General features: G+C 40.1%; 1 protein-coding gene across 2 annotated transcripts; it reads right to left on the bottom strand.

Moving 5' to 3' along the window:
- Positions 1 to 228: 228 nt before the first annotated feature.
- Positions 229 to 23,849, bottom strand: thrap3a (thyroid hormone receptor associated protein 3a). 2 transcript variants are annotated; one of them, XM_015950075.3, is made up of 11 exons: positions 23,668 to 23,849; positions 15,340 to 15,484; positions 10,832 to 11,701; positions 10,074 to 10,745; positions 8,856 to 9,028; positions 6,111 to 6,222; positions 5,732 to 5,816; positions 3,710 to 3,885; positions 3,431 to 3,614; positions 3,215 to 3,358; positions 229 to 3,094 (listed from the first exon to the last, which is right to left on the bottom strand). In XM_015950075.3, exons 2-11 carry the CDS (start codon positions 15,459 to 15,461, stop codon positions 2,870 to 2,872), a joined length of 2,763 nt encoding a protein of 920 aa, XP_015805561.3. In that variant the 5' UTR covers positions 15,462 to 15,484; positions 23,668 to 23,849; the 3' UTR covers positions 229 to 2,869. The 2 variants fall into 2 exon arrangements, with proteins under 2 accessions (XP_015805561.3, XP_015805562.3); XM_015950076.3 differs by lacking the exons at positions 15,340 to 15,484; positions 23,668 to 23,849 and adding an exon at positions 14,073 to 15,327.
- Positions 23,850 to 25,430: the final 1,581 nt, after the last annotated feature.

Raw genomic sequence — 25,430 nt, 5'->3', positions numbered from 1 at the left:
TACTGTACGTTTGAGTCCTAAGCCATTACTATCTTAACATTTTGATTTCAAGAAGGCAAACTTTTCTGAATTTTTTCAAGAGGTTTTAAGAAACGGTCCTTTATCCTGAAAGTAACTCTGAAGAAAAGTCTCTAAAAGCTCTTAAGACACTTGACCAATTAAAAATGTTACAATACAAAGTTGTTTTTTTTAAATAACATTTTAAGAAATGAGAGATGAATCAAGAAGTTTGGTGAGAATTTCAATTTTAATCATCACATCAATACATAATTTATTAAAGCCCTTATAATATTGAGTTTATCAAAATCACATTATATTCTGGTGCAATAAGACAATACAATCATGCATTAAAGCAATTAGTGTCTCTTTTATTTAAAATCTTAAAGGAAAATAAAGACAAATAAAAGCCCAATATTCCCACAAAAAGGCCGTCATTTAAATGATAAATGTTCATTTCAATCCGCAGGCTTCTAAAATACCAATGCAACCAATTAATTTGAAATTAAATTACCTCTATAAAAGATAAACAGGACAGAACAATAAGCATTCAAGCTTGTATTGTCTTCGTTACAAACTACATACAAAAAAAACAGCAACTAATTTTTTTGAGTTTAAAGGCTTTACATAATTTACCAATCACCCGTGGAATATTTGAAAGTCTAAATTTGTAAAGACAAACACACATTTACTTTAAGAGTCAAACTCCAACCCTGCCAAGTGATAAAAAAGCTCTAAATAAGCCCATCAGAGGGAAACTGCTATTTTAATCATCAAATGGTGTTAAGAAAAAGAAATATTTTACTGAAGACCATGTTAAATGTAAAACAATAGTCAGAATACAACAGTTGTTAAATTAAATATTGCATAATGACAACCTGTGTAACCTTTGACCCTGTAGATATTGGTCCCACTGTAAAAATCAGGGTCTTTTATTGTGCCGTGAAAATTAGACTTTATTATTTCTGTAATTTTGATCTTGTTCAAACACCATCTTTCAAACTCGTGGATGTAAATATCAATATTTTATTCCATGTGATGTATAACAATTTATTCTGGTTGGAAAACATTTATTCACGCAAATCTGTATGATTGCAAAACTCGTAAATTCTACGCACCCTTGGTGAAAAACAGCTAATAATTACAGCAATTCTGCATAGGCGAGCTCAAGCCAAAGAGGAAAAAGTTCACTGTCATTAATTTCATCCTTAACCCTCTGGAGGCAGGCGTTGCAGATTTGCAACGTTAAACCCTACCTACCAGGTGACTCCACATTCGTTTTTCATGAGCATTTTTTTACTCAGAAATACCCCTGAAGGACTTAGTTGTTCGTCCTTTCATCAAAACGCATTTTGAGCCCGAGAGGGTTCAACAGTGCTTCTACTAATCACATTAGCCGTGTTTTCACTTCAGGAGTTCTGAGAAATCTCTGGGGGGGTGGAGGGGGCGGCGAAGAAAATTAAAGATAACTCGGTCCTTTCTCGTGTCTCCAAACAAAATCAGCCCCTTCAGGACTTCAAGACATCAGAATATTGCAACCGTTTCAGCAGTTAATGACATATCTGATCAGCGCAAAAAGGCATCCACAAACATTAAAGTAACACTAAATAGTTTTTTTTTCTTTAAACTAGAGTTTTAACATTGATTGAAGTGATTGTTGGGTCGGAAACTTGACCATTTTCATATCTGGCACCACTCTGCAGCCTTCTGCTGACCAAATACCACACTTGATAGTTGCGTAGGGCGGCTAGGAGCCCTTTAGGGAGAGCTCTTGACCTGCTTACCGGTCATTAGCTGTAATGCTAGCGGTTAGCATTTACAGTTCACTGATCATCAATAAAAAGAAGAAAAACAAGAAATTTGCTTTTTCTTTTGGCATCATGGTGGAGCCTAGAAGTAAAAGTAGGAGAGTATTGTCTTTGGAGGCAAAGCAAAGAGCTAAAACCAGAATGAACATCGGCTTGGCCTATGCTAGTTTGAGGAGCTAAAGGAGGCTACAAAATCATGGACAAATGATGACCTGGCTTTGTTTCTACAGATCTTGTAAGTAATAATATTCCAACAGTGTGGATCTCTTTACTTAATGATTTATTTCAGTATCAGTTGGCTCATGTTAGTGTTAGCTTCTTGTACAGCAGGGTTGTTTACGACTGTTGCAATTCCACTTTCAACCAGTAGGGCAGAGGAACAGAAAACTGTCTAGTGTTACTCTAATAACATTTTTAAAAAGGTTGCTTGGTTTTTTGTTAAAAGTATGCCCTAATTTCATCTATTGGGGGAAGGGGAGAGCAGCTGCATGACCGAAAAAAGCAGCAGTCAATAACCAGAAGAAGGGATGTTTTTTACAGTGGCGTGAAATACGGCATTATGGGGGATTTCTGCAGCATTGTTCAGGGTTAGAAGTTAACAAACAGTGATTTTAAAGCAGTATCAACACTGCTTATTGTCTTTTCCTTCCAATCTGTGTCACGTCAACTCTTTAAATTTTATAAATGCTGGTTGTTTGGCGATGTCTTCTGATAATATTTCGTACTGAGTAACAACCAATCAGCATGAGTTATTTACAAGTCCCACCCAACGACCACCGGGCATTCAGTCCCTAGTTCAGTCACTCGGTTGAATCCTGAAATGCCTCATAAAATAGTCCTTTCTGGTCGGGCCCGTGAAAAGGAGGCACGCATACCACGAAGGTCCGGTAAAATTACCCACAAGTTTTGATAGTGGAAACGGGTCTATTGCTTCTCCTGATGCATATATATTATATATAATATATATGTATATGAGGGTTTTTAGGTTTCTGAAAAAGAACAAACAAATGAAAATACTCAGAAGACAAAGAGTATTAAGATCTTGCAGCAGATGTCTTCATTGCTCAAGTTTTCTGTCCATTTATTACTTCCTCTTTGTGGTTCTGGTCTGCCTCCTCCTCCTCCTCCTTTTCACCCTGCTCCCCGCTTGGCTGGAACTTATCATGGGCCCATTTGGTGATTGTGCTGGCGTTCCCAGTGGCCTTACGGATGATGAATCGTGTTCGCCCATGAAGAGTTCCCCGACCTCGCTCCTGGCTGTCCATCTGTGCGGACTCTCTATCATCGTGCTAAAAACAAACAAAGGAGAAGAGTTGGTAATTTTACATGTTTCTGAGCAGGTAGGGGACCTAATTGATATTTATAGAATATTTTTTAAAACAGATGCATCTAAAAGAAAACAACTATACCAAGTAGTATGTTTTATTCTTGGGAGTAAATTTTGGGTCCCAGCTCTCATTTTCTGGTTGTACTGCTTTGTTCACAGGGTAAGAACCGTTTCCTTGATTTCCGCCTTTGTTCCAACCTCTTCCACGGATTTGTATCTTCTGAAACTAAACAAAACGTGAATAAAATGACTGACACTGAATCTGTGCAAATGAAAATGTGATCCTGATTAAACTCACAAATTCTCCTTGTGGCCGGTGTCCTTCACTCATCCCCAGTGACTCTCTTTGGCCAAGCAAGGCCCGGTTGAAGACTTCATCCTTTGACTCAGAATTACTATGAGGTAAACTATCATCCTTATGCGATTTAGAGGATGAGGAAGATGATGATGAACTGGAGCGAGAGCGTTTTTTATCACTTCTTCTGCAAAAAGAAAAGCAAATTTATTTATACATATTTAACCCAAGAGCTGAACAAATGTTTCCATCTTCATTAAAGTGCGAGTCAACTGCACGCACTTCATTATCTTGCAGCCTTTGGAAAAGCTTTCCTGAGACCTGCTTCTGCTAAAGTCTGGGGAATCTCCATTATCTCTTCCCTGATCTTGACTGTGGTCATGTGTCGGGTATTTTTTACGGCGCTCAATGTCCAGACGGAGATCCACTGGGTCACCCTTCACTTTTTGTCCACCATCCTGAGTAAATTAAACAAAAAATAAATAAATAAATAAATAAATAAACACAATGTCGTGGATAGACTTTGGGTTAGCCAAGCTGGTGTGGAGAAAATGAAGTCAATTCGACGGAAACCCTAGTGATAGAAAAACTGAACCTGTGCATTTAGAGAGCCAAGTTCCTTCAAGTTTCCTTCAAAAATGTATTTATTTATGAAAAAAATATTTCTCTCTTTGATTTTCAAGCAGCTTTTCAATAAATGTTTGACATTTAACTTGATAAAAACTTCAGATTTACCTCAGCTAAACAATCCACCATCATCAGCATAGAGTCAACTTTTATCAAAGTTGCACGCATTCTAACTGATGCGTTTAAGTGCTCGTGGGAGATTTCGGCATCCTTGGGAGAGGCTTGAATCAACATATGGCATCAAAATACTTTTCATCAACATTTCCACAGTTTAGATTCCATAGCTTCAACAACAAGGTGTGTTCTGGCTTTTCAAAACAAAACTTTTGGAAAAAGAAACAACAAAAAAATAAGGTGCTTTTCAGAATGTCCTGTTTCAAACAACTTATTAAAACAGAAGATGAATGGAGAATAGGAAATTAATTTAATTGTATTCAAATGTCCAGTTAAATAGTTTTTTTTACTCCAATAGGGAGCCTCCTCCCCTTCTGGTTAGCTCATGGGTCTCCTGACTAAAGTGAACTGTGCTATAAAAGTTATTTTCTGGTCCACTTTGCTTTACGCCCTGAATGATAATTACAGGTATGTGTGTTTCGACCACGTCACGTAATTTGGGATTTATTTGCTAAAATGTAAAAAAAAAAAAACTACAAATCAATACCTAAAAAGACTACAAAGTCGCATATATGACATCCCTGAATAAGCTCTTCTCCTTAGTGAAGATGCTACTTACCACATGGCCACATTTAAAGTGTTTTTCTCCACATTTAATGCTCCTTTCATCTTGGATGGATGTGACTCTCGCTAAACTCAGCCATTTTTCTTCTCTGTGTCTGGTTCGATGATGTCAGTTTGATGAGACGAGTAGTTGGAGTCCTATACGTCTTTTCACACAAAACCTAAAGTAACTTTTGCCGCCTGTCGAAAATGAGCCTATTTTAAACCCATGTCACATGTCAAACGGGATCAGAAAATAACTTTTATCAGCTCATAGACTCCCATTCATTTTTTGGCTTTTGGATTGGATGTAAGTGGGTGTGACTTAAGCTCCCCCTTGATAAATAATTGTCCAATTTATGTCATTTATATAATTAAAAAAACAGCGTATAATCCAGATCAGATCTGTGAAGCACAAACTGTGAGATGAGCTTCCGGAAATCATTGGAGGTGTTTTCCTTGGAATATAAAAGCTTTGTAATTTAGGTGAAAAGCAATAAAATGTTACATTTACAGCTGACTTTGTGTGTTTAATCAACAAAGATATTGTGATGGATGACTCAAAGGTATGTAAATATAAGCACAAGTGTGTATGGCTTCCTACTGGTGCTAACTGGCCCTGACATATATTTTTATTCTATTATGGTTTAGAGAATACTTACAAAGACAGTTAGAGTCCTTTGGACATCACTGGCACAGAGGCTTCCACGTCTGACCATATTTGATTTATTAGCCTCAATCAGGCCAGTGCCCAAAATACAAATAAGTCACTGTGTGAGGCAGTACCACAAACAAAAGGTCAAAGTGCCTTTTTTTGTTTTCTTTTCTTAGACTTTGACCATCTTCCCCTCGTGGAAAGCCACGGGCTTTAACAAAGGCTGTAGTCTAACGACATGTGGCTCGCTCGTTTCTCTGATGTTGTCTTTCCAAAAAATGTCAAAGAGCAAAATGTTCAGTCACCTTGAATGTCCCATCCTCTGAGTTTTTCATCGCCTCAAAAAGCTGAGGGTGTTTCTTAAAAGCACTTGGTGACACATCAATTCGCCTGTGGGGAGGAAGCACAGTTAATGCAGGAATATTAGGTTTTCACGTGAGCCATAGCAACAGCCAGCTGAACCGGTCAAGCAACTGCCAAAAATAAATTAAAGGCCAAAAAGATAAAAAGCAAAAACTGCTGGCAACCAAAACTGACCTCCACCAAGCATGAGAACTAATAGCCCGTTAAAGTCTGATGATTATCAGATCAGAAAGGTGAAAGAAATACCTGAAAGCTGTTTAAAAGAAGACGTGAAGCCACAGCACACTGAAGGTGAGAGGGTCACTCAATAGGCGACTCTACCTGTGTATCTCTGGGCTCTTTCTTGGTTTCATCATTTCCTTCTCTGCAGCTTGTCTTTGGTACAAGGTAAATCGCTCGTTTAGAGTCAAGCCAGACGATGGAAAGTGCTGGGCTGAGAGGGCAAACAATAAAAATTTAATTATGCGTGTATGTGGGTTTGCTCGGGATAATGTCTGGATGATCCAATGTTAGGTGTGGATGAAAAGAAGGAGGATCCGAGACACTTCGAATAGCGTTAATCTTTTAATACGGCTCAGCCGACCTGTTTCCGTCACATACAACCTTCTTAAATAAACCGAAAAGCTCGGATATCATGGATGGGCTCGAAGAAAAGAGCCGCTGCTCCTCAAGTTTGGAGAGGTGAGGGGTGGTTCTATTCTAATTTCAGTGTGACATCACAATCGGGGAGTTTAGGAAATGGTTTGTAATGGCACATAATTCCTAAAATCAAACACTGACAGGAAACTGATGGATGGATTTTTTCATTTGGAGGGTTTATAGAGGCAGTAAAGACCCACACGGCTGTCCAAAATGATGCAGAAGGTAGGTTTTGCATGACTTAATAGTTCAAACAAAAGAAAATTAAACATTTATATCTGACCTTTTTGCATGACCTCAGATTGGCGGCTCTGACTGGATTGACAGGCTAACAGCTAGTTCATGCAGGGCCATCTTAGAACAACTATATTATTATATATAAACATTATTGTGGTTCATGTATGTATATTAAAAACATTTCCACAGCCACAAATGTTGCATTTTTACTGCTATAGCTCTGTCATGTGAATGGGGGAGAAAAACAGCAGGATTTCAAGTCTTACTCATTAATATTCATATCCAAACACCTGCTTCTGATTGGCTAAAAGCAACGTGACTTTGATGCTGCCTCCTATATTTTAGGGTAAAAAGTGTAATTTTGACGTGTTATCTCCACAAATAACACGAACCTGAACCTGTTGTACCATGTTGTGTGACCGATTATATTTCATATAGAAAAAGTATTTAATGTTTCTCTGTGAACTTATTCTTTAAAAGGTGTAGTTGACTAAAAAAACTTTTTTTAATAATAATAATAATAATACATTTTATTTGAGGGCGCCTTTCTCAAACCCAAGGTCACCTTACAAAGATAAAAACAAAAAACAACAGAGATTAGATAGGACAATAAGAACAAAAAAGATACATAACAATTTGAAACAATTCTAAAGTCTAGGTCTAAAGGGAATAAACTTGTTTCAATAAGTGGGTTTTGAGGTGTGCCTTGAATAATGGAAAAGAGCTCTGCTCCCCATGGTGGTAAGGCGAGCTCGACGTTGAACCAAATGAAGTGCAGATGAAGATCTAAGAGATCGGGAAGTGGTTGCAATAGTTAGTAAATTACATAGATAAAGTGGAGCCATGCTATGCACAGATTTAAATGTAAGTAGTATATGATCCTGGTTTTTATTGGCAACCAGTGTAGGTTTTTAAGAACAGGAGTGATGTGATTTCTTGAGGGGGTCCCAGTAATGATGCGTGCTGCAGAGTTCTGGAGAAGTTGGAGTTTATGAAGGGATTTAGTTGGGAGACCAAATAGAAGGGAATTACAGTAGTCAACGTGAGAGGTGATGAGACTATGAACGAGGATTGCAGCCGCATGAGGCGTGAGAAAAGGACGGAGTCTGTTGATATTGCGAAGATGGTAATATGTGACTCGAGTAACATGGTTAATGTGAGATTGGAATGAAAGTGTACCATCTAGTATGACACCAAGACTTTTTACCTGTAAGGATGGGTGAACTGTGGAGTCGTCAATATTGATAGAGAAGTTGGGAGAATTTTTTTAAACAGAAGCGGTGCCAATGAGTAGGAGTTCCGTTTTATTGCTGTTTAGTTTAAGTAGGTTCTGAGAGAGCCAAGATCTAATTTCAGATGGACAGTTAGAGAGGGAGATTGGTGGAAGGGATGCATTTGGATAGGACAAAATGTACAGCTGGGTGTCATCAGCATAACAGTGAAAATCAATGTTGTATTTGCGGAAAATGTACCCAAGGGGGAGCAAATAGATGATAAATAAAAGAGGGCCTAGAACTGAGCCTTGGGGAATGCCTGCAGTAACCGGGGAAGAACTAGGAGACTGAGATTGAAGTTGAATGAACTGAGTACGATCCGATATGTATGAGGTGAACCAGGCTAGGAATGTGTGACTAATGCCGATAGATGCTAATCTTTTGAGAAGTATGTCATGAGAAATGGTGTCAAATGCAACACTTAGATCTAGTAAAACCAGAATGGAGAGATGGCCTGAGTCTGCTGCCATTAGGAGATCATTTGTGATTTTTACTAGTGCTGTGTTGTGGTCTGAAACCAGATTGGAATTGTTCATACTAATCATTATTTATGATTATAATTGGTCACTCTGGGGTTTTCATGCAGGCTGAACATGAAACAGACTTCTACACCCATCTCCTGCATTAGCTTCTGATAGAAAATAGATGGTGAAATGCTAGGATTTGAAAATCCATTCACTGTGATGTCACACTGTCCCACCGTGAATTTGCATTCATGGCCTCGACCATCTTGGCTCACGCCCACCCAAAGGAAGGTTTTTTTTTCAGCAAGGGGAGAGAGCGGAGAGTGTCTTGATGATAGTGACTTTGCAATATGGCTGAACACATTCTGTTAGCCAATCAGAAGTGAGGTGCTGTTTTCAGCCCACCTCTGCACCAGCAAACTCCTGCATCTCAGAACACACACGTTACTCACCTTTGACGTGGTGCACAAGGGCAACAATGTGTTGAGCGAAAAGCTCAGAGGGGCTTTTCTGTGGCTGAGCAGCCTGAACGTGCTGAAAGATGGAGCGAAATTCCTGCTGTTTTTTTGAGGACTGAACAAGGTCCTGAGACAGCTGCCGCTCCTCAGCTAAAATATGTGAAGAGCTGAAATGATAAAAACACAGTCTTCAGTGTCTTTGGAGAGAAAGCCAAGAAATCAGAAGACGAAGCCGGTTTCCTTAAAAGATGGGACACTGTGTAAAGTGTAAAAAAAAATATTTAAAACACAAGTCGTTAAGATCAGCCAGAATGTGTTGCAACATTTCGGAGGTAAAAACTTTAATCAAGCCTTTGTGTTAACTAATTGTGAGTCCCTGACATCGCCGTGAAGGAGTTCTCTACCACTTTTCTTTACAAAATTATTTTAATTCAGCCTGACTGGAGGGTTTTCCAACATATTTAGGGTCAAAGCTCCTGAAACAGCAAAGCAGCCCCAAACCATAACACTACCACCACCATGTTTAATTGTTAGTTTTGTTTTTTCCTGAAATGTTGTGTTAGTTTTAAACCAGATGGAACGAGACACAAACCTTTCAGATAGTTCCACCTTTTACTCGTGAGTCCAGATGTGTCTTTGTAATGTTTTGGCCTTGAAACCAGTGGTGCCCCCAGAAAATTTCCATAAGGGTGGCCAGATGAGGCCAGTGGGGTGGCCACCATTTTTCCTTAGGGGCGCCACTGCTTAAAACTCCCTCATTGGTGCCATTTATTCACCTCTTTTCTCTTTCTTGTTGTTGAATCATGACCTCTGACCTTGACCTTAACCAACTGAGGCCTGACGTGGTTTAGATGGTGTTCCGGATTCTTTGTTCGGGTCAAGGTGTGTTGCTTTTTGAGATCGTTTAGCCAACGTTTTGGTACTTCTTCACTTTTTTTCACCAATTACCCTTATCTCACATCAGACCAGGTTGGTTTGGATTATAAATGAAATCATGGATTCAAACCTTGTTTGCTGCACTGTACATCAGTTAGACGTCTTAAAAGTAACCCTACACGGTTTTTCCAGCTCCAAAGAAGCTCAGGGCTTCAGTAATTTACAGACATTTGCATTGTGTTTTAGATTACACTTCACACATGCTGCAACTTTTAGAGAAACGGAGCTTTAGAGAACAATGAAAATGAATCATTAGGTCAATCTAGTCGTGCTCACCTTATCAGACCATCTCCAAGAAAATCCATCCGGACATTCGGTTTTGCATCCCGTTTTCTTGAAGGCGCGAACGGCTCATCCTCCCCTCTGACTGTAAACAACTCTCTGTCGGAGTTTCGTCTCAGCGGCGGTTCAGATGAAGCGCCAGACGGAGATTTAACCGTCTTTTTTATTTTACAGCTAATTTCTGGGAACAAGTCGGTAAATTTTCCCTCCGATTCTTTCTTAGCGAGGGCAGCAGCAGTGGCTTTATCCTGCTTTCCACTCAGATAGGTCTCTCCAAGGTCACCAAGGGCAAACTGTGTGTAGGCTGCATTCTGCCACCTGCTGAAGCATTCCTCAAACAGCTTCTGGGCTGAATGGGTGACCTTGCTTTTTGGTTTTAAGGACTCATCACCATTATGCCACTCTTTGTAAAGTGACTTTGAGTGTTTGAAGGCCACCTCATCGTCTTCCTCCACCTCAGCAGATGAAAACGGGGAGGCTTTCAAAAAGCTGCTCAGAGAAACTCCGCTCTCAGAGTTCTCCTTGTGCCTTTTGGACACAGACTCGGAGGCTAGCGCCGAGGCTTTCCCGTTTCGTTTTTCCATTTCAGAATCTGTGTCGTTTGCCTCCACGCTCTTGTCATTTTGATTAACACATTTAGCTTTTCTCTTTTGCTCCTCCAGGAACCTTAAGAACAAAAACAAAAGATTAAAGAAAACATAACATCACTGTGTGGTTTAAGAGAAAACGCAAGCAGAGGCTCTTGGTCTCACTTCTTGAAGGCAATGGAGATTGCCGTTTTGTCTCCATCCAGGATTTCCTCAGAGGAGAAGATGTCAAAGCTGGACAGCATCGGGTTCAGACCTTCATTGGAGGGTTTTTTGGTTGAGGATGAACCAGACACCTTCTCCCACAAGATGGAGCCATTGCTCATGTCATTAGAGGTTTTAGTGGGACTAGACTGAGTGGGAGTTTGGCCGCTCTGACCAACAATAATAGCAGGGCTGCTTTTCTTTGGACTGCTGCAGTCCGTCAGTCTCTGCCAGGTCCTCTCAGTTTTCCCACAGTCTGCACCTTCTCTAGCATCTCCTGCCAACACCCCAACATGCTCCACCGACTCCTCCTCGCCGCCCCCGACTCCTCCCGTTTCGACCTCCTTGGAGGCCAGATGCTGCTCGCTGACATCTTTAGAGTTTTGATTCACCAGCAGCGAGGCTGGCCTGCGTTTTGGAGAAGGGGAGTGTGAGGAGGAGGAAGAATGATGCGAGTGTCTGGATAAAGGCGATGAGGACCTGTCGGAGTGCTGTGAGGGTCCCTGAGGGGGGCTCCCTGAGCATTTCTGCTGATTGTTCCATCGTCCACGCGAGTGGTTGAACTGCTGCTGCTGCTGGTATTTCTGAGAGTGTTGTCTGTAATTCTTCCAGTTTGGCCGAAAGTTGTTGTTGTTGTTGTTGTTGTTGTAATAGCCGCCACCGCGTTGGTAGCGTCCACGATGAAACTGGCCCCTTCCTCGGCCACGGAAATTATAGGGCCTCCGGAAGCCGCGGTTATACCCCCGGAACTCCCGGCAGTTCTGGTACGATTTGGGATACTTCTTCTCTCGGTTGTAATATGGAGAATGAGATCTTGACCGAGACCTAGAGCTGTTAAAGAGAATAAGGGGGGGGGGGGGGGGGGGGGACAAAATTTGGTGAAATTTCAAAACGGACTCGGACAAAAATGGGGGGAAGCTCAATCTTTGACTTTTGCAGTGACAGAATTTGGTAAATTTATGATATTAGGACAATATTTGCATGAATTATGTCCGCACAGAAGGTCACTGAGTGGTTTCAGTCAGATAGAGTATGCAAAATACAAGCTAGCTACGTCCTAAGAACGGAACACATACATTTGGAAAAGTAAGTATATAAGTTGTTTTTTTGGTGCTGGGACGACGCTTCTTGTCATTAATACAAGATACAAGAAGCTTTATTTGTCATTGCACCAGCGTCCCAGTAACGAGATGGCAGTTTCAGAACAACTCGTCCAAAATTTCTCCCATGTTGCAAAACCCGAAGAGTCACCTTTACTGAGAGGAACAACTAGTACCGATTGTGCATCCATGGGCAACACAGGTAAATGTGTGGGTTGATGGTATCCCAAAAAAGAGCCAAAATACCCTACAATGTTCCCAGTAAACACCACGACCGTGTGGGAGGGTAAGTGGGACTTTCAGCCCAATATTCCAAGTGAGCCGACTCTGGCTCCAAAAATACAACATGGCAGCGTTCATAAACCTGCTGTAAAAGAGCTAGAGTTAATAATAATCATTTTGGCCTTGTGCCGCTCTTAATTTTCCCATGAAGTTATTTTGCAGCTGCAGCAGGAGTGAGCTGCTGGTGTGTTAAAGACCGAGGTCACTAAGAAACTTGTTATTTATGAACAATGACCTGTCACTCTGAGTTTCACACGCAGGCTAAACGTAAAAATAGACTTCTACCCCTATTTCCTGCATTAGCTGCTGATAGAAAATAGACGGGAAAACGTTTGGATTCGAAAAGCTAGTTGACTGCATGTCACAGTGTTACATTTGCATTCACGGACTCATCTCGGCTCGCAACGAGGAAGGCTGTTGTCGATTTAGCATCCAGGAGAGAGCAGAGTACATCTTGGCTAGTAAATGCTGATCATTAGCATTAGCAACACCACAACAGATTAACTCCTTCAGGCTTGTGTTATTTGTGGTGATAAAAAAAATCAAAGTTGCTAAGGAAATGGAGTCAGTGGTAGAGTCCTGTTGCTGTTAGCCAATCAGAGGCAAGATGTCCGAAAATCAGGAAATAAGACTCAAAACCGGCCGTGTTCTGATCACCTCTCCTTTGGCTAAATTCTACTTCCTGAAACAGGAGCGCCAGAGGCCCTCACGAGGCATTCATTTACACTAGAGACCACTGTAATTGCGTTAAAATAAAAGGTGTGAACTTAGTCTTTAACCACTGAAGAAAAGAACAAATGTGGATAACTTAGAAAAACTAAAGCAAGGCAACAAAAATCTTTCACGACTGCAAAAACGACGGGTGGCCTCTGAGTTGTCTGGTTAGGAAAACTCCTGGCTGCTGATTATGTTATGTTGATGACCCATGTCTTCACCACCGCTGTCAGGAAAACACCAACTGAGGTCATATGGTTTTGATGACTGTTCCATTTCCCAAGAGCAGCTTCAAAGACACGAATAACCATCACTAAGTTTCATGGCTTTTCCTTTAAATTTTCACCTATTTGTTGGTCAGATGTAGTTTTCTGTTATGCTGGCCAACTAACATGGAAACTGTGCAAAAAAAAAAAACTAAAAAAAAATAAACTGATGCTTTCTTTAAAAAATTACATCAATGTTATGAGGACAAATGCATTTTGGAATAAAAACTCACGTAAAGCAAAAGAATTCTATAAAAAAAAACCTCAATAAACTCGTTTAACAGGCTCCAGAATTTATAGCTCTAACATATGAAACACCTATAATAAAACAAAAGCACTAAATCAGCTGTTTCCAGTGGCTGTACATCACTCAAAAGCGATAAAGCATATGTTTGTATATAACATGTGCTTTTGCATGTAGAGGTTGACCCACAAAGGAGCAGCGAGAGGATAAAAACGGATTTTATAGGCTCTCTCGGCCAGGCTGCAGTTTCCGGCATGTCCACATGGGGGCTCTGTTGCACCTCTGATACTCCTAGGTATCAGCAGAACATTTAACAAGTTTTATCTCTTCACTGTTTAAAGTAGGAAACCAAACTTAAACTGGATGCACATTTTAACTCTGCAACGATATAATTTTAAATTTGGTGTTTCGGATTTTCTGCAGACATCAAACCGCTTCGTTTTCTATTATCTGTGCATGAAGTACTCCTGCTGATGTTTGACTGTTTCACACTGCATGCATAATTCTCTAGAACACTTTATCACACCGATGGAGCAAAACAGTACCATAGCACACGAAAGTAACAGTTTAAATCCATATAAAAGCACGTAACTCACCCGGCGTGTGTTTTCATTGGAAAACCGAGCGACTGCAGCGCACCGAGCAGCACTGCTTACTCACAGCACAAGCTACAGATACTCTGGACAGCTGTGGTGGAGCACAGAGTCACATGAACCATTTGAAGGCAGAAAAAAAAATCCTTTTGACTCAATGTTTGCCACTCACACAGTTGTCTCTGCCAGATTAAAGAGCATTCAGAAACTGGTTTAGACACCGATTTCAACTTTTTACGTTGACCTCTGAAGACTGGTATATTTAATCACTGAGATAATTGGCTGCTATATGCATGAGACAGTGGGAAGGAATAGTTTTAAAAATACATGCAAAGGCCTGAATTTCTACAAACAGCAAAAACACATCAACTTTCTGGGGTTCCTTGTTTATTTTCTGCAGAATAATGCAACTTTTTCCCGTATTTCTGTGGAATAATAGCTTTTTTCTCCGTGCAAATGCTTGTTGATTCAGATTCAAGCAAAACGTGTTTGTTTTTCTGTTCCTACGTGGATCGCTATAAAATTGCATTTATACAAAAGGTTATTTTCATGACAAGTAAACCACTCGATTCCATCCACGTCTTTTTTATAGTCTTTCCAATAGCAAACAAAGATAATTTTACATTTTATCTTGTCTAATTTTCATACGAGGAGCCAGGAAGTGACCCACGGTGTGTTTTATTACAGCGGTTCAGTCAAAAGCAGCAAAAAATTAAATAATTAAATAAAAAAGCATCGCCGTTCTGTTCCCAGACACATTCCACCCTTTCCAAGGCAGCTTCACAGCCAAAGCAGCCGAGACAAATGCTGCCTTCTTCATTCAAGGCTTGAAAAATATTTTGATATTTTTCTCTCATTAAGGACTTCTCTAAAGTTTTCCAACACTAAGGAACCCACTAATGTTGCCTGCTTCACCCTAAACCCTCTCTCTAGCGTTCATTTCCTCCTAGGCTGAGTCCGACTCACGTCCTGCTTCAGCTCATGAAAGATTAAAGGAAACAAGGTCATGCAGGGGTCAATCAGAAGATCACAAGAAAAGCTAATGATGCACAAGCTTATTGGCATTCTTAAACATAAATATGTTGTTTTCATCCATGCATTTCACATTTAATGCAGCAAATTGTTTTAAAAAAACGCACCAACGCATCAGAAAACGACCATCTGTGCACCCTGAAGCATCCTATCACTTCCATTTGTGAAACTTTAAGTGACATAAAGAATTTTTTGAATTGATTCTAATCTGATCCGAGCAAAACAAGATCCTTCCTACCTGTAGCGATGCTTCCTGGACCGGGAGCGACTCCTGGATTGGGAAGAAGAACGGGATCTTGATCGGGATCTGGATCTGGAACGACTCCGGGATCTCGAGTTGGACTTTGTGGATCTAGACATCCCTGCGCTCAGCCCACCTCAAACTGTCACACAAAAGTATGACGGGTTAGCGTTGTTGGTGCAGGAAAACAGGTGTCTTTCAGCCCTCTGGCTGAATAGGGTAGATAATAATCTGAAGCTTCAACATAATCCCAGGAATATAAAACCAGCATAAAGCATCTGACATAGATTTCCACAGTGAAGAACACAACAGCTGTGGAAAAGGAGAAGGTGGCGAGTAGCAGAGGGCATCCTTTTATTTAGTCGCTGATCATTTGCATACAGGGTCGTCTTCTACCAGCCACACGACTGCTCAACTAGTTGATTTAAAAAATGTAAATCATGCAGCAGATTTTAACAACAACAAGGAAAATAAAGCATGTATAGTTTTGCTCAATTTATCATAATTTCTTTGCTATTTGGTCATGTTTGAATATCAAACACAGATTTGTCCTGTACTTGTTTAAATGTTTTACTCATTTAATCTGAATGAAAACCACTAACTGGACTACAGCAAGTGTCAGAGCTAAAATGAGCTCAAATAAAAGAAGGCTGGACAAACAGCGTGACAAATTATACAGAAGCTCTCTGTTCTCAGCCATTACTGTTAAACCTAAACTTCCCAAGGTTAAAGTAAACGTTTAAACTCATCCATCGCTAGATAAATAGGACAGTGTCTCACGGTTACACCAAAGAATATTTGCCTGCAGGTAGTCATTTGCTTTGGCTTCATGTTCTCTGCACACAGCTGGCCTCTATTGTGTGGGGATGGTTTTGATGAAATGCAGGAACCTAAAAATGCAGCTTTAGCAAAACAGTTTCAGTCTAGATCATGCCCTTCTGCATCTAATCAATACAGCCATTCACACACAATAAAGCCTAACGACTCCAACAACTACTCAGGGAGTAGGGAGAAGGGGTATTCATATGTAGTTTCTGCTCATTAAGCAACAACCCTCCTATATTCCAGTCAGAACTGACAAAGCTCCTTGGATTAGAAGCAAAATGTCTTCAAGAAACCAAAGAAGTCCAGCTGCCTTCATTCAAACCCCTTTGAATTACCATGACCTGACGACTGAACCGTCACCAACTAAAATCAGACAACGGTCCCTGCTGACATTAACGTTGCATTATTTTCGTTAAATGATCCTTGGAGTACGTCAAAGCCAGAGGATCAAGTAATTGATCTCTTTTATTTCAGTCATCTTCGGGGACGTTGGAGGGAGGAAACTGAAGAGTACGCGTGACAGGGATTTCCAGAGCATCCCACACAGTCACAGGATGATCCTGGAAAAGTCCTGATGTCTCCACGTTGAGCTCGCTGGAGTTTCCACTCTTGTTTTTGGCTCTTAGGGAGTCATTTCCTGAGGGGAGGCCTCAAAAAATGGCCACTAAAGCTTATGTGCAAACGTCATGACTGGGCACTTAGATGTGGCCAAAGGGTGAACCCAGTAATCTGTGAAAGAAACTTCCTAAATATAATATTGTAAAACTCATTTATTTAATAGCCAGAATCTCGTGCGGGCATAAACAAAGGTATATCAGGGTTGTGCTTATCTGGTCTGGAAGTTTAAAAGGATTAACTACAAGACATTTGCTGTTTAAACCTCTTAGTTGCTCAGCAGCAAATAGATTTTTGATTTTTTTTTTTTTTTTACAAAAAAATGAACAAATTCCAGTTTTCAGGGCTGATTTTTGAATGTTTTTTATAAATTCAATTGATCTCATAACGAGTAAGTTTTTGATTAACTTGAAAAATCTTCTGGAAGAAAAAAACATCCACATGTTCTGTTATTGTTAATGCCAACAAGGAATGAATAATGGTGAGTTCACAGGCCAGGAAACATTTACTAATTTCTATTGTTACTTTGCGACCGTGTGTTCATGGATTATGGAAAAAAAATTATTTTTGAGCTTCAGATTGGCGGATCACTGATTAAGTCGATCATGCTGAATAACGGCTTATTAGGATCACAAACCAGCTTATCGATGCATCTCTGGTTTTATTCAGGTTATAAATATAAACCATGTAATTTTTTTCCTAAAATAGAAGTACGTACAAAAAATGAAGGCGGAGAACACTTTCAGAGCGTTCGGTGCTCATTTTAGTGGGAAACTAGGCAGTTTTGGCTTTCTTTTAGCACCCCCTAGTGTCCTTTTGTAGAACTGAAAGCAAAACTTATCTCCTTGATGTGCGTTTGTCTTAACACCTTAATCTAACAGCTGAATTTTCTCTCCATTCTTCATTAGTGTTTACAGGAGTGATTTATCACTAAATTAAACAAATCAGGAGTGTTCATAATCTAAAACATGCAGGAAACGTGCTGGAAGCAGACAGCAGCGCCAGGTATGTCAGCTCCATTTTTGTCCCAACAGACCGAACCGGCAACTCTGAAGTTGCAAGTGGAATATTCTGGCCACAGGGGGCGATAGGGGCAGGTGGCCTTTCGTCAACTTTGTAAAGAGTCACTTTAGCACATACTGGCTCAAGAAAATGGTTAAAAAATATGAAAAAGTTGCAAAGTATCCCTTTTAGTGATGCACAGACATGAAATTTTTGGGCTGATACCGATATCAGATATTAAGATCCCTGTTGTGGCCGATAACCGATATTTGCCGATACCGATAAACTGACATTAATGCTTCTAATATCAGCAGATTTAGAATAGAATGAAAATTATTAAAGCTGAATTTACGTTATTATGTACACACAACACACACATTCACGGTTTTGAGATGATTTCATTCACTGTTCACATGACTAAACAATTACACACACACACACCCCACCCCCCACCACCACCACCCTCTGAAACAGGCAAATAAATGGAGACGATGGAAAAAATATCGGTTGTTAATATCAAACCGATACCGATATTGATGCCGATATATTGTCCATCCCTAATCCCTTTAAGTGGTGCTGCTGCAGTTTTCCTTTTGGACAGTAGGTGTCACTAATGATAAAACTATACAGCAGAAATGGCAGCGGAGGAAGAGTTGACTAATGAAAGGCTACTAAAGGGTTAAAACATACTGAACTGTACTGGAACCTTGTCCTGATGGTTGTGGGCCCTGGTCTGCAGGAAATCCAATCTTCAAACAAACATAACCATGTATTTTTTATTGGTATTTTTACAGCAGAAGCTTGAACAAAATAAAATTACTTGCAGATACTCTATGCAACTCTTCAATGGGTCACATTTTAAATTGGTACAAACACATAATAAACCGATGTAGCTATGTTTAAACTCAAAACTTCATCAATGTACGGTTATTCTACCAAACACTTTGTGCACAAACATGTTTGCAAATAATTAATAATAAATAAAATCAACATGCATCTATTAGTTCTCACATCCCTATTACATATATAGCTCATGTACATGTTTTACAAACACGGAGGATTGAATTCAGCCCTTTAGTTAAATTGCAGTAAATGACTTTAAATAAAGTTGAAGAGGCTGTAACAAAACCCACCTGTGTCTCAGCTATTTTCACAGATCTGGAAATAGCGACCTTGAAACTTCTGAATGAGCATTTGGTGGAAAACTGTCCACAGAACAGCTGCAGCATGCAAAGCTTGGCTAGTGCTGTAAAACCTTTATGACTGTTTCAGTACCAGAATCCGATAGTAGCAGAATTTACACGTGAGACGAGCACGGAGCTTTTGAGTGGAGCTTTGTTCCTGCAGCAGATAGTGGAAGTGAAAAGCTCCGACCTATTGGTGGATCGATAACCAGCTGCAGCTGCTCCTAGCCGTGTGGTCGGCAGCGTAATTAATGAGATTTGAGCCTCTCGGAAAGCTGGTGGCAGGCCTGGTCTTTAATCACTCACTGTGCCTCCACACACCAACAAGCCTACTGACACACGTCTACTCTAATGTAAACACACATCTTACTGTTCCTCTGGGAAAATTTTTGTCAGTAACACGTTGTCCTCTGTTTGGTTGGTTGTTTCTTCCTTGTATCCAAACCCTGATGTTACCACAAATGTGCCTCTTCGTCAGCCTCATTTGCTTTGGTGAGGTAATCTTCAGGTCACTTAAAGGGGATAAACTATGACTTTTTCCCTTAAGTTATAATAGTTCTATGGTCGATACTAAACATGTTCATGGAGCTCTTTGCACTAAATCCTTCTCACATAAAGCAATTTCAGCAGTTTTATTCTTGACAATTTCAGTACCTTCCAAAATGAGCCTTTTAAGGGCTCTGTCACTTTAAGAAGACAAACTGTTGCTGGCCAGGCCCACCCATCCCCCTCTCAGGCTGCTACGGACCCTTTACACGTGATGTCACACGACTCATGGGAAAGCCTCTTTCGCCACGACAGATGTCAAAGGAACCATTTACATCCATTAACACTCCATTGAGCTTGTCCAAAACAAGCTAGCTTGTAGCATTATACTGCTTTTATTTTGCTGATTTCACAGTAAAATGGAAATCGTTTGCTAAGCAGTTGGCTGCATTAACAGACACTATGGTGAAGCTGGTGCGCTACTTCTTCAAAAAAGAAACTGACTGAACTAGTAGAAGAAAGGCTACGTTTAGCCTTCTTTGTTAGCTGGTTTTCACTCACCCACACACGTAGTGATGTACTCTTTGGTTGGTGCGTCAGTGTTATGAAGAAATTCTCTGCCAGGACAGCAGAGAGCGTAGCGCTTTTCTGGGTTGTCCTGCCATCAATGCAGCTACATCTCCAATGTTTATATTGTGTTTACCGGTATGTATTTCAGAGACATTTTAACACGGACAAATTTGTCCTCCACTTCTTCATCCAGTCTCCACCTCTAAACTCGCGTTTCACGCAACTTCCTGACATGAATAAAGTTTGCTGCATATTTTTGTACTCCTTCAGTCGCAGGTGTATTAACGTTAATATTATCGCACTTTTTCCACAAGGCGTTCTTCAGTCTGCTCCGTGTTCTTCGCTACATACAGTATGTTTCGCTCTCTTTTTATTTTTTGAGGGGGAAGGTTGCTGTTTACGAAGTTAATGGAAGCTGCATCCTGACCAATCACAAGCTCTGTTGCTTTCGACGGATGTTCAGAAAGGTGGGCTCTACTTCGTCCGTTATTGCGAGCCTGTTGGAGAACCTTTGCAACGATGGATAAAGGCGTTGCGTGACTCCATACAATGCAGACGGAGAAGTATAAACTACCCTTAAACTAGTAAAAAGCTCTCTCAGTCACCACTTTAGCCCTTTGTTCAACACTCCTGTAATTCACTGCTGATGTCCACAATGGTGGACCCACGTTATCAGGTGATGTAGGTGCAAATGATCAATAATCTGAGAAGCTCTGATACTCGGGAGGGGCTCGGAGTAGAGCTGCTGGTCACTCAGCTCTCTCTTGCGTATCAGAGATGGTTCCATGTTAATTTCCCCATATGTGACATCACAAAAGGAATTTTTTTGAAATGGCTTGTTTTAGGTTCATAATTCTTAAAACCATTTACTGACAGAAAATGGATGGATGAAAAAGGATGCAAATTTGAGTCTTTTCCCTTTTCACTGAACTAATATTTTCCTTGTATAATTAAAGAAACATCCTGGTACCTGATCTAGTTTTACCCTGAATATCTTTTCTTTAGTATATGCGTGTCACTGTATAGATCTTTCACATTTAAATATGAGCTTCCGTAATTTTTAACGAGCCCTGAAACAGAAAAGAAACCAAACAGGAAGAGTGCAGAATTGATGGGAACACAAGCAAAACTGGAAAAGCAGGTCTGCAAAGTTTGGAATCAAATCAAATGAAACAAAAGTTACAGAGATCAAAGATGTATTCAACGAGAAACAAGACTAATCTGAAAGATGACCTCAGACACACTTTGACACATATTCAAGACACCCCATCCCGAGCACCCTACCCCCTCTGAGCACATGACAGCTGTATAATCCCCATCAGCTGTTTATTTCAGCAGAAAACAGCTCTCGACGTCAACAATGGACCTGAAACTCGATCCGTCGCGCAAAGCCTTTTGAGGAGAATCTCTCGGCTAAATCAGCCGACCCATCATTAAGATGGGAGGCCACAGAGGCAGCTGGAATCACATTTGCTATCTTTATGTGCCCCTGAGACCCCCCGCCCCCCAGCTCTCTATTTCAGAAAAGCCACAGCAACTGTCATCGTTTGGTTTCTGAAATGTAGCAGGCTCCATTAGAAACCCCTTTAGACACTTCAGGAACCAGCGGAAGCTGCCGGCAGCAACGTGTGAAACAAGATGAAGCTGATTTAAAAGCGAAAAGGCCTTTTTAGAGAGAAAGTAGCTGCCGGACTCTTCATTAACTAACTACCAGAGGTGTGGACTCGAGTCACATGACTTGGCCTCGAGTCAGACTCGAGTCGTTATTTTAATGACTTCTGACTTGACTTGATCAAATCTATAAAGACGTATGACTTGACTCGGACTTGAACGCTGATGACTTGAGACTTGAATCAACTTGCATCTGTTGACTAGATGATGACTTGAGCATATTTGACATGGACAAAAGTCATGAATCGTTCTTCGTTCTGGTTTGATCTTGAAATGCTAAATGCAGCAGCACTTTGTTTATAATCAGTTTCAGTTGCACTTCCTGCTTGTTTGAGCAAATAAATGAAGCTTTAAGAAGCTTTAATTCTGGAATTTATTTATTATCATGGTCATTAAATTGAAGTTGGACAGATAACTTGATTATGACTTGAAAATTTCAAAGTTAAGGACTTGGACTTCCACATCATTGACTTTAATTGGTCTCGACTTGGACTTGATTGTCTTTGACTTGCACTTGACTCAAGACTTGACTGGAAACACTTGTGACTTACTTGTGACTCGCAAAGCAGTGACTTGGTCGCACCTCTGCTAACTACACTGACAGAAAAGAGCATCACTCAAGTTGCAAATTTCCAGAAAGTTGCTAACTTAGCTTGATGTTCTGGAAGATCTTCTAGCCTTCCAGCAGTCAACAGTTTGCTGCTGCTGAGATGATGATGGATGTGAGGCAGGCTGGACTGAAAACAGCAGAGCGGAGCGGGGGCATCCTCACATCCACATACTTCCCGCCTGTTTGTCATCACCACGTTTGTGGATCTCGCCCGCGTACAACATGGGACTCATCAGCTGAAGGTGCACTCTATTTTAGTCCGCCTGAAAAAGGGATGACTTGTGGGTTCAGGATGGATTTTGGTCTGTTTTTTGGATGTTCAGTAGAAATCACAACGGTTTCATTTCAACTCAACAAGCACCATTTCTGGTTTTGAGACGGATCTGATCTGCTGATTGTCTCAAAAACCTTTAATATACTTTTTTATGTTCGTAAACTAAAAACTTCAAAGCTATTTAGTAAAAAGTGCCACATGGAAGAGGAAGATGTCTGATTTGATTTATTGCTGCTTGCCAATGGTGCCTTTAGATCAACATCCAAAAATCTGATTTCTGAGTTTCAGATTGACCGATCAGACTAAAAAAAATCTCCGATTCTGATTTCCAACCTCGAAGGCACCAGAGCATCCTGCTAAATCAGGATGGCGACGCACAAAACGTCAAATGTCAAATGTGTTTAATTTAAAAAGGATACGTCGTTGTTATGGCAACATTATTCCTGCCTCTTTCAGCTCCAAACTGAAAATTTTCCACGTGCTTCCAAAACTGCAAAGAAATGACTTGCTAATGAGCACACCTGTTTGTTGTACTTTCTGTCCAGTTTCTGTTTGCTAAAGAGGATCGACCTCAACCAGGATCCTGCAGCCAAGAAGGATGCTTGCAAACTTTTTTTTTCTTTTAAACTTCCATGAATAGATTTCCACTACAGAAACCCACACGATGATGCTGCTATGAGATCCTGGCGGGTCTGATTGAGGGTTTCAGCTGTTTATTGTAGGTGGAAGGAGAACTGGGGTGAAACCTGTAATCATAGCATTCTTTCATTGGGCCGAGCACCAAAAGCAGACAGCAGTCATTAAACTAAACAGCTCATGTTACTGAGATCCCCCACTAGGTCCTCTGCTGGTCTGAGGATTCACTTTGGGAAAACTGGGAATTAAACTTCCATTCAATGATTTTAAAATATGAACTGACTCCTGGAACACCTACTTTTAAGATTTATAGGACGGTGGTGTCATATTTATGTCCTAAACTTCCTGAAAGGAGAGTTTTAACCAGTACGCTCCTTTATGTCACCTTTAGACAAAATATGTTTGTAAAACAAAATCAGCTTTCGTCTACTTGAAGATAAAATCTGACTTACCGGCCGGCTATAGTTCGTCCGGTTCCGTCACGTCACATTCAGTCCCCGCTGTGGGAATAAAAATCTAGTAGAATAAAGAGCTGGGAGACACGTTTAAGTCCTGTTCGCGTGTCCGTGATGTTGCGTCCAACCTTTCTGTGAGTTTAGTGTGTCTGCTGATGTCTGCAGTGTGAGAAAGGAGGCGTGTCTGCTTAGCGTGGCTCGGAGCATCAGGTTTCCTTCCGCCTCGGTGCGTCGCGTCCGCGTCAGGGCAGGGGCGGACCAGGAGCGCACCTAGAGCGAGGAGCGCCGAAGGGGGAAATACAGGTGGTGTGTTAACCAGAGTAGAACAAGGTCATAAATCAGTTATCATTGGGCCAAACGTGTGGTTTTCTTTTATTTTTTTTTTATCTTTTCGTTTTAAAGATTCATTTACTTGCTGTTTAGATGTTAGAATGGAATTTATTCTACTCAAATTCAAACTTTTCATATGGAGAGTTAGTAACAAAAAATAAATACAAAATCAAATTGGAGGGCAGCACCAATGGCAGTAGTGGTGGGGAGTGACATAATAATTTATAGTCAATTAACCTCATTTACACACTTTCTAACTCATTTCAGTAAAAAAGGTAAATATAATCAATGGATCACCCCGAAGAAAAATAAATTTATGTGCATGCCCAGAAATAAAAAAATAACGGGAAAAAAATAAAATAAAATTAATGGTTTATCTGTTCATCTAGATTTTTAGTGAGTTAAACAAGGAATATTTGGTTATTGGTTTCAGGTCTTTGCTGCTGCTTTTAGGATCAGAAGTTTAACCTTTGAGGAACCTTTTTATGACAAAGCACACATCTTACAGCAAGATGGGTTAAATTTAGGTGTAAAAATAATAAACAAAACAGATTCAAAAGACAAGTGTCACTGTCCAAAAGGCATTTATTTGAGATCTCCCATTGTTTACAGTGCACGTGAATGCATCAATGTTAAATTATAAATTCCTTACTCAACATACTCAGTAGAAAACTTCAATACAAACTGAAGAGAAGTTATTCTGCATGTGATAACTGTTGGTTTAATTTTATCTACGATGAAAATGTAATTGTTGTGATCTTTATTTCTTTATGTTGTGTTTTTGTGCATTACAGTAATTTGACACTGTTCGGGCTGAAAAGAGAACTGTGAAATACGACATCTGAGCCAAATGTTCTTTATTTACAGTTTTCATTGTGTTGATTGAAGAGAAAGATGAGAAACAAGAATGAATCTTTGAAAAACACCCGTTTTTCAAACAACGTTATTTTGTTGGCCCTGTAGACGCATGGTGATAGATTAACAAACAGTAGTAATTTATATAATAGGTAGCTAATATTCCCAAATGCAGCTAACAAATTTCATTTCAACATTAAAACAAACCAAGTTAAACTTAATTTATTTATTATCGTTTTCCCAAAGAACAAAATGAAACAATGAAAAAGAATAAACCAAGATAAATAAATTACGACAGACTAAAAACCAAAAAAAATTAAAAACAAATACATAAAAACAGACTAAAAATACATGAAAGCAACATTAAAACTTGTAGCCTACCAGATATTACAAAAGGCTTAAAACAAGGCAGGGCAGCTTTATTTATAGAGCACATTTCAAACACGGGCAATTCAATGTGCTTTACGATTTGCATTAAATGGCACAACAACAAACACGAGAGCACAGATTAAAAATATACACAGATAAAATTATAATTTAGAGCTAAAAGGAAATGTTTGATGAGGACATTAGGG

The sequence above is a fragment of the Nothobranchius furzeri genome, chromosome 5, assembly GCF_043380555.1.
Source record: "Nothobranchius furzeri strain GRZ-AD chromosome 5, NfurGRZ-RIMD1, whole genome shotgun sequence".
NCBI classification, from domain to species: domain Eukaryota; kingdom Metazoa; phylum Chordata; class Actinopteri; order Cyprinodontiformes; family Nothobranchiidae; genus Nothobranchius; species Nothobranchius furzeri.
Note: the sequence above shows the minus strand (reverse complement) of the source record. Positions and strands in the feature narration are given on the sequence as shown.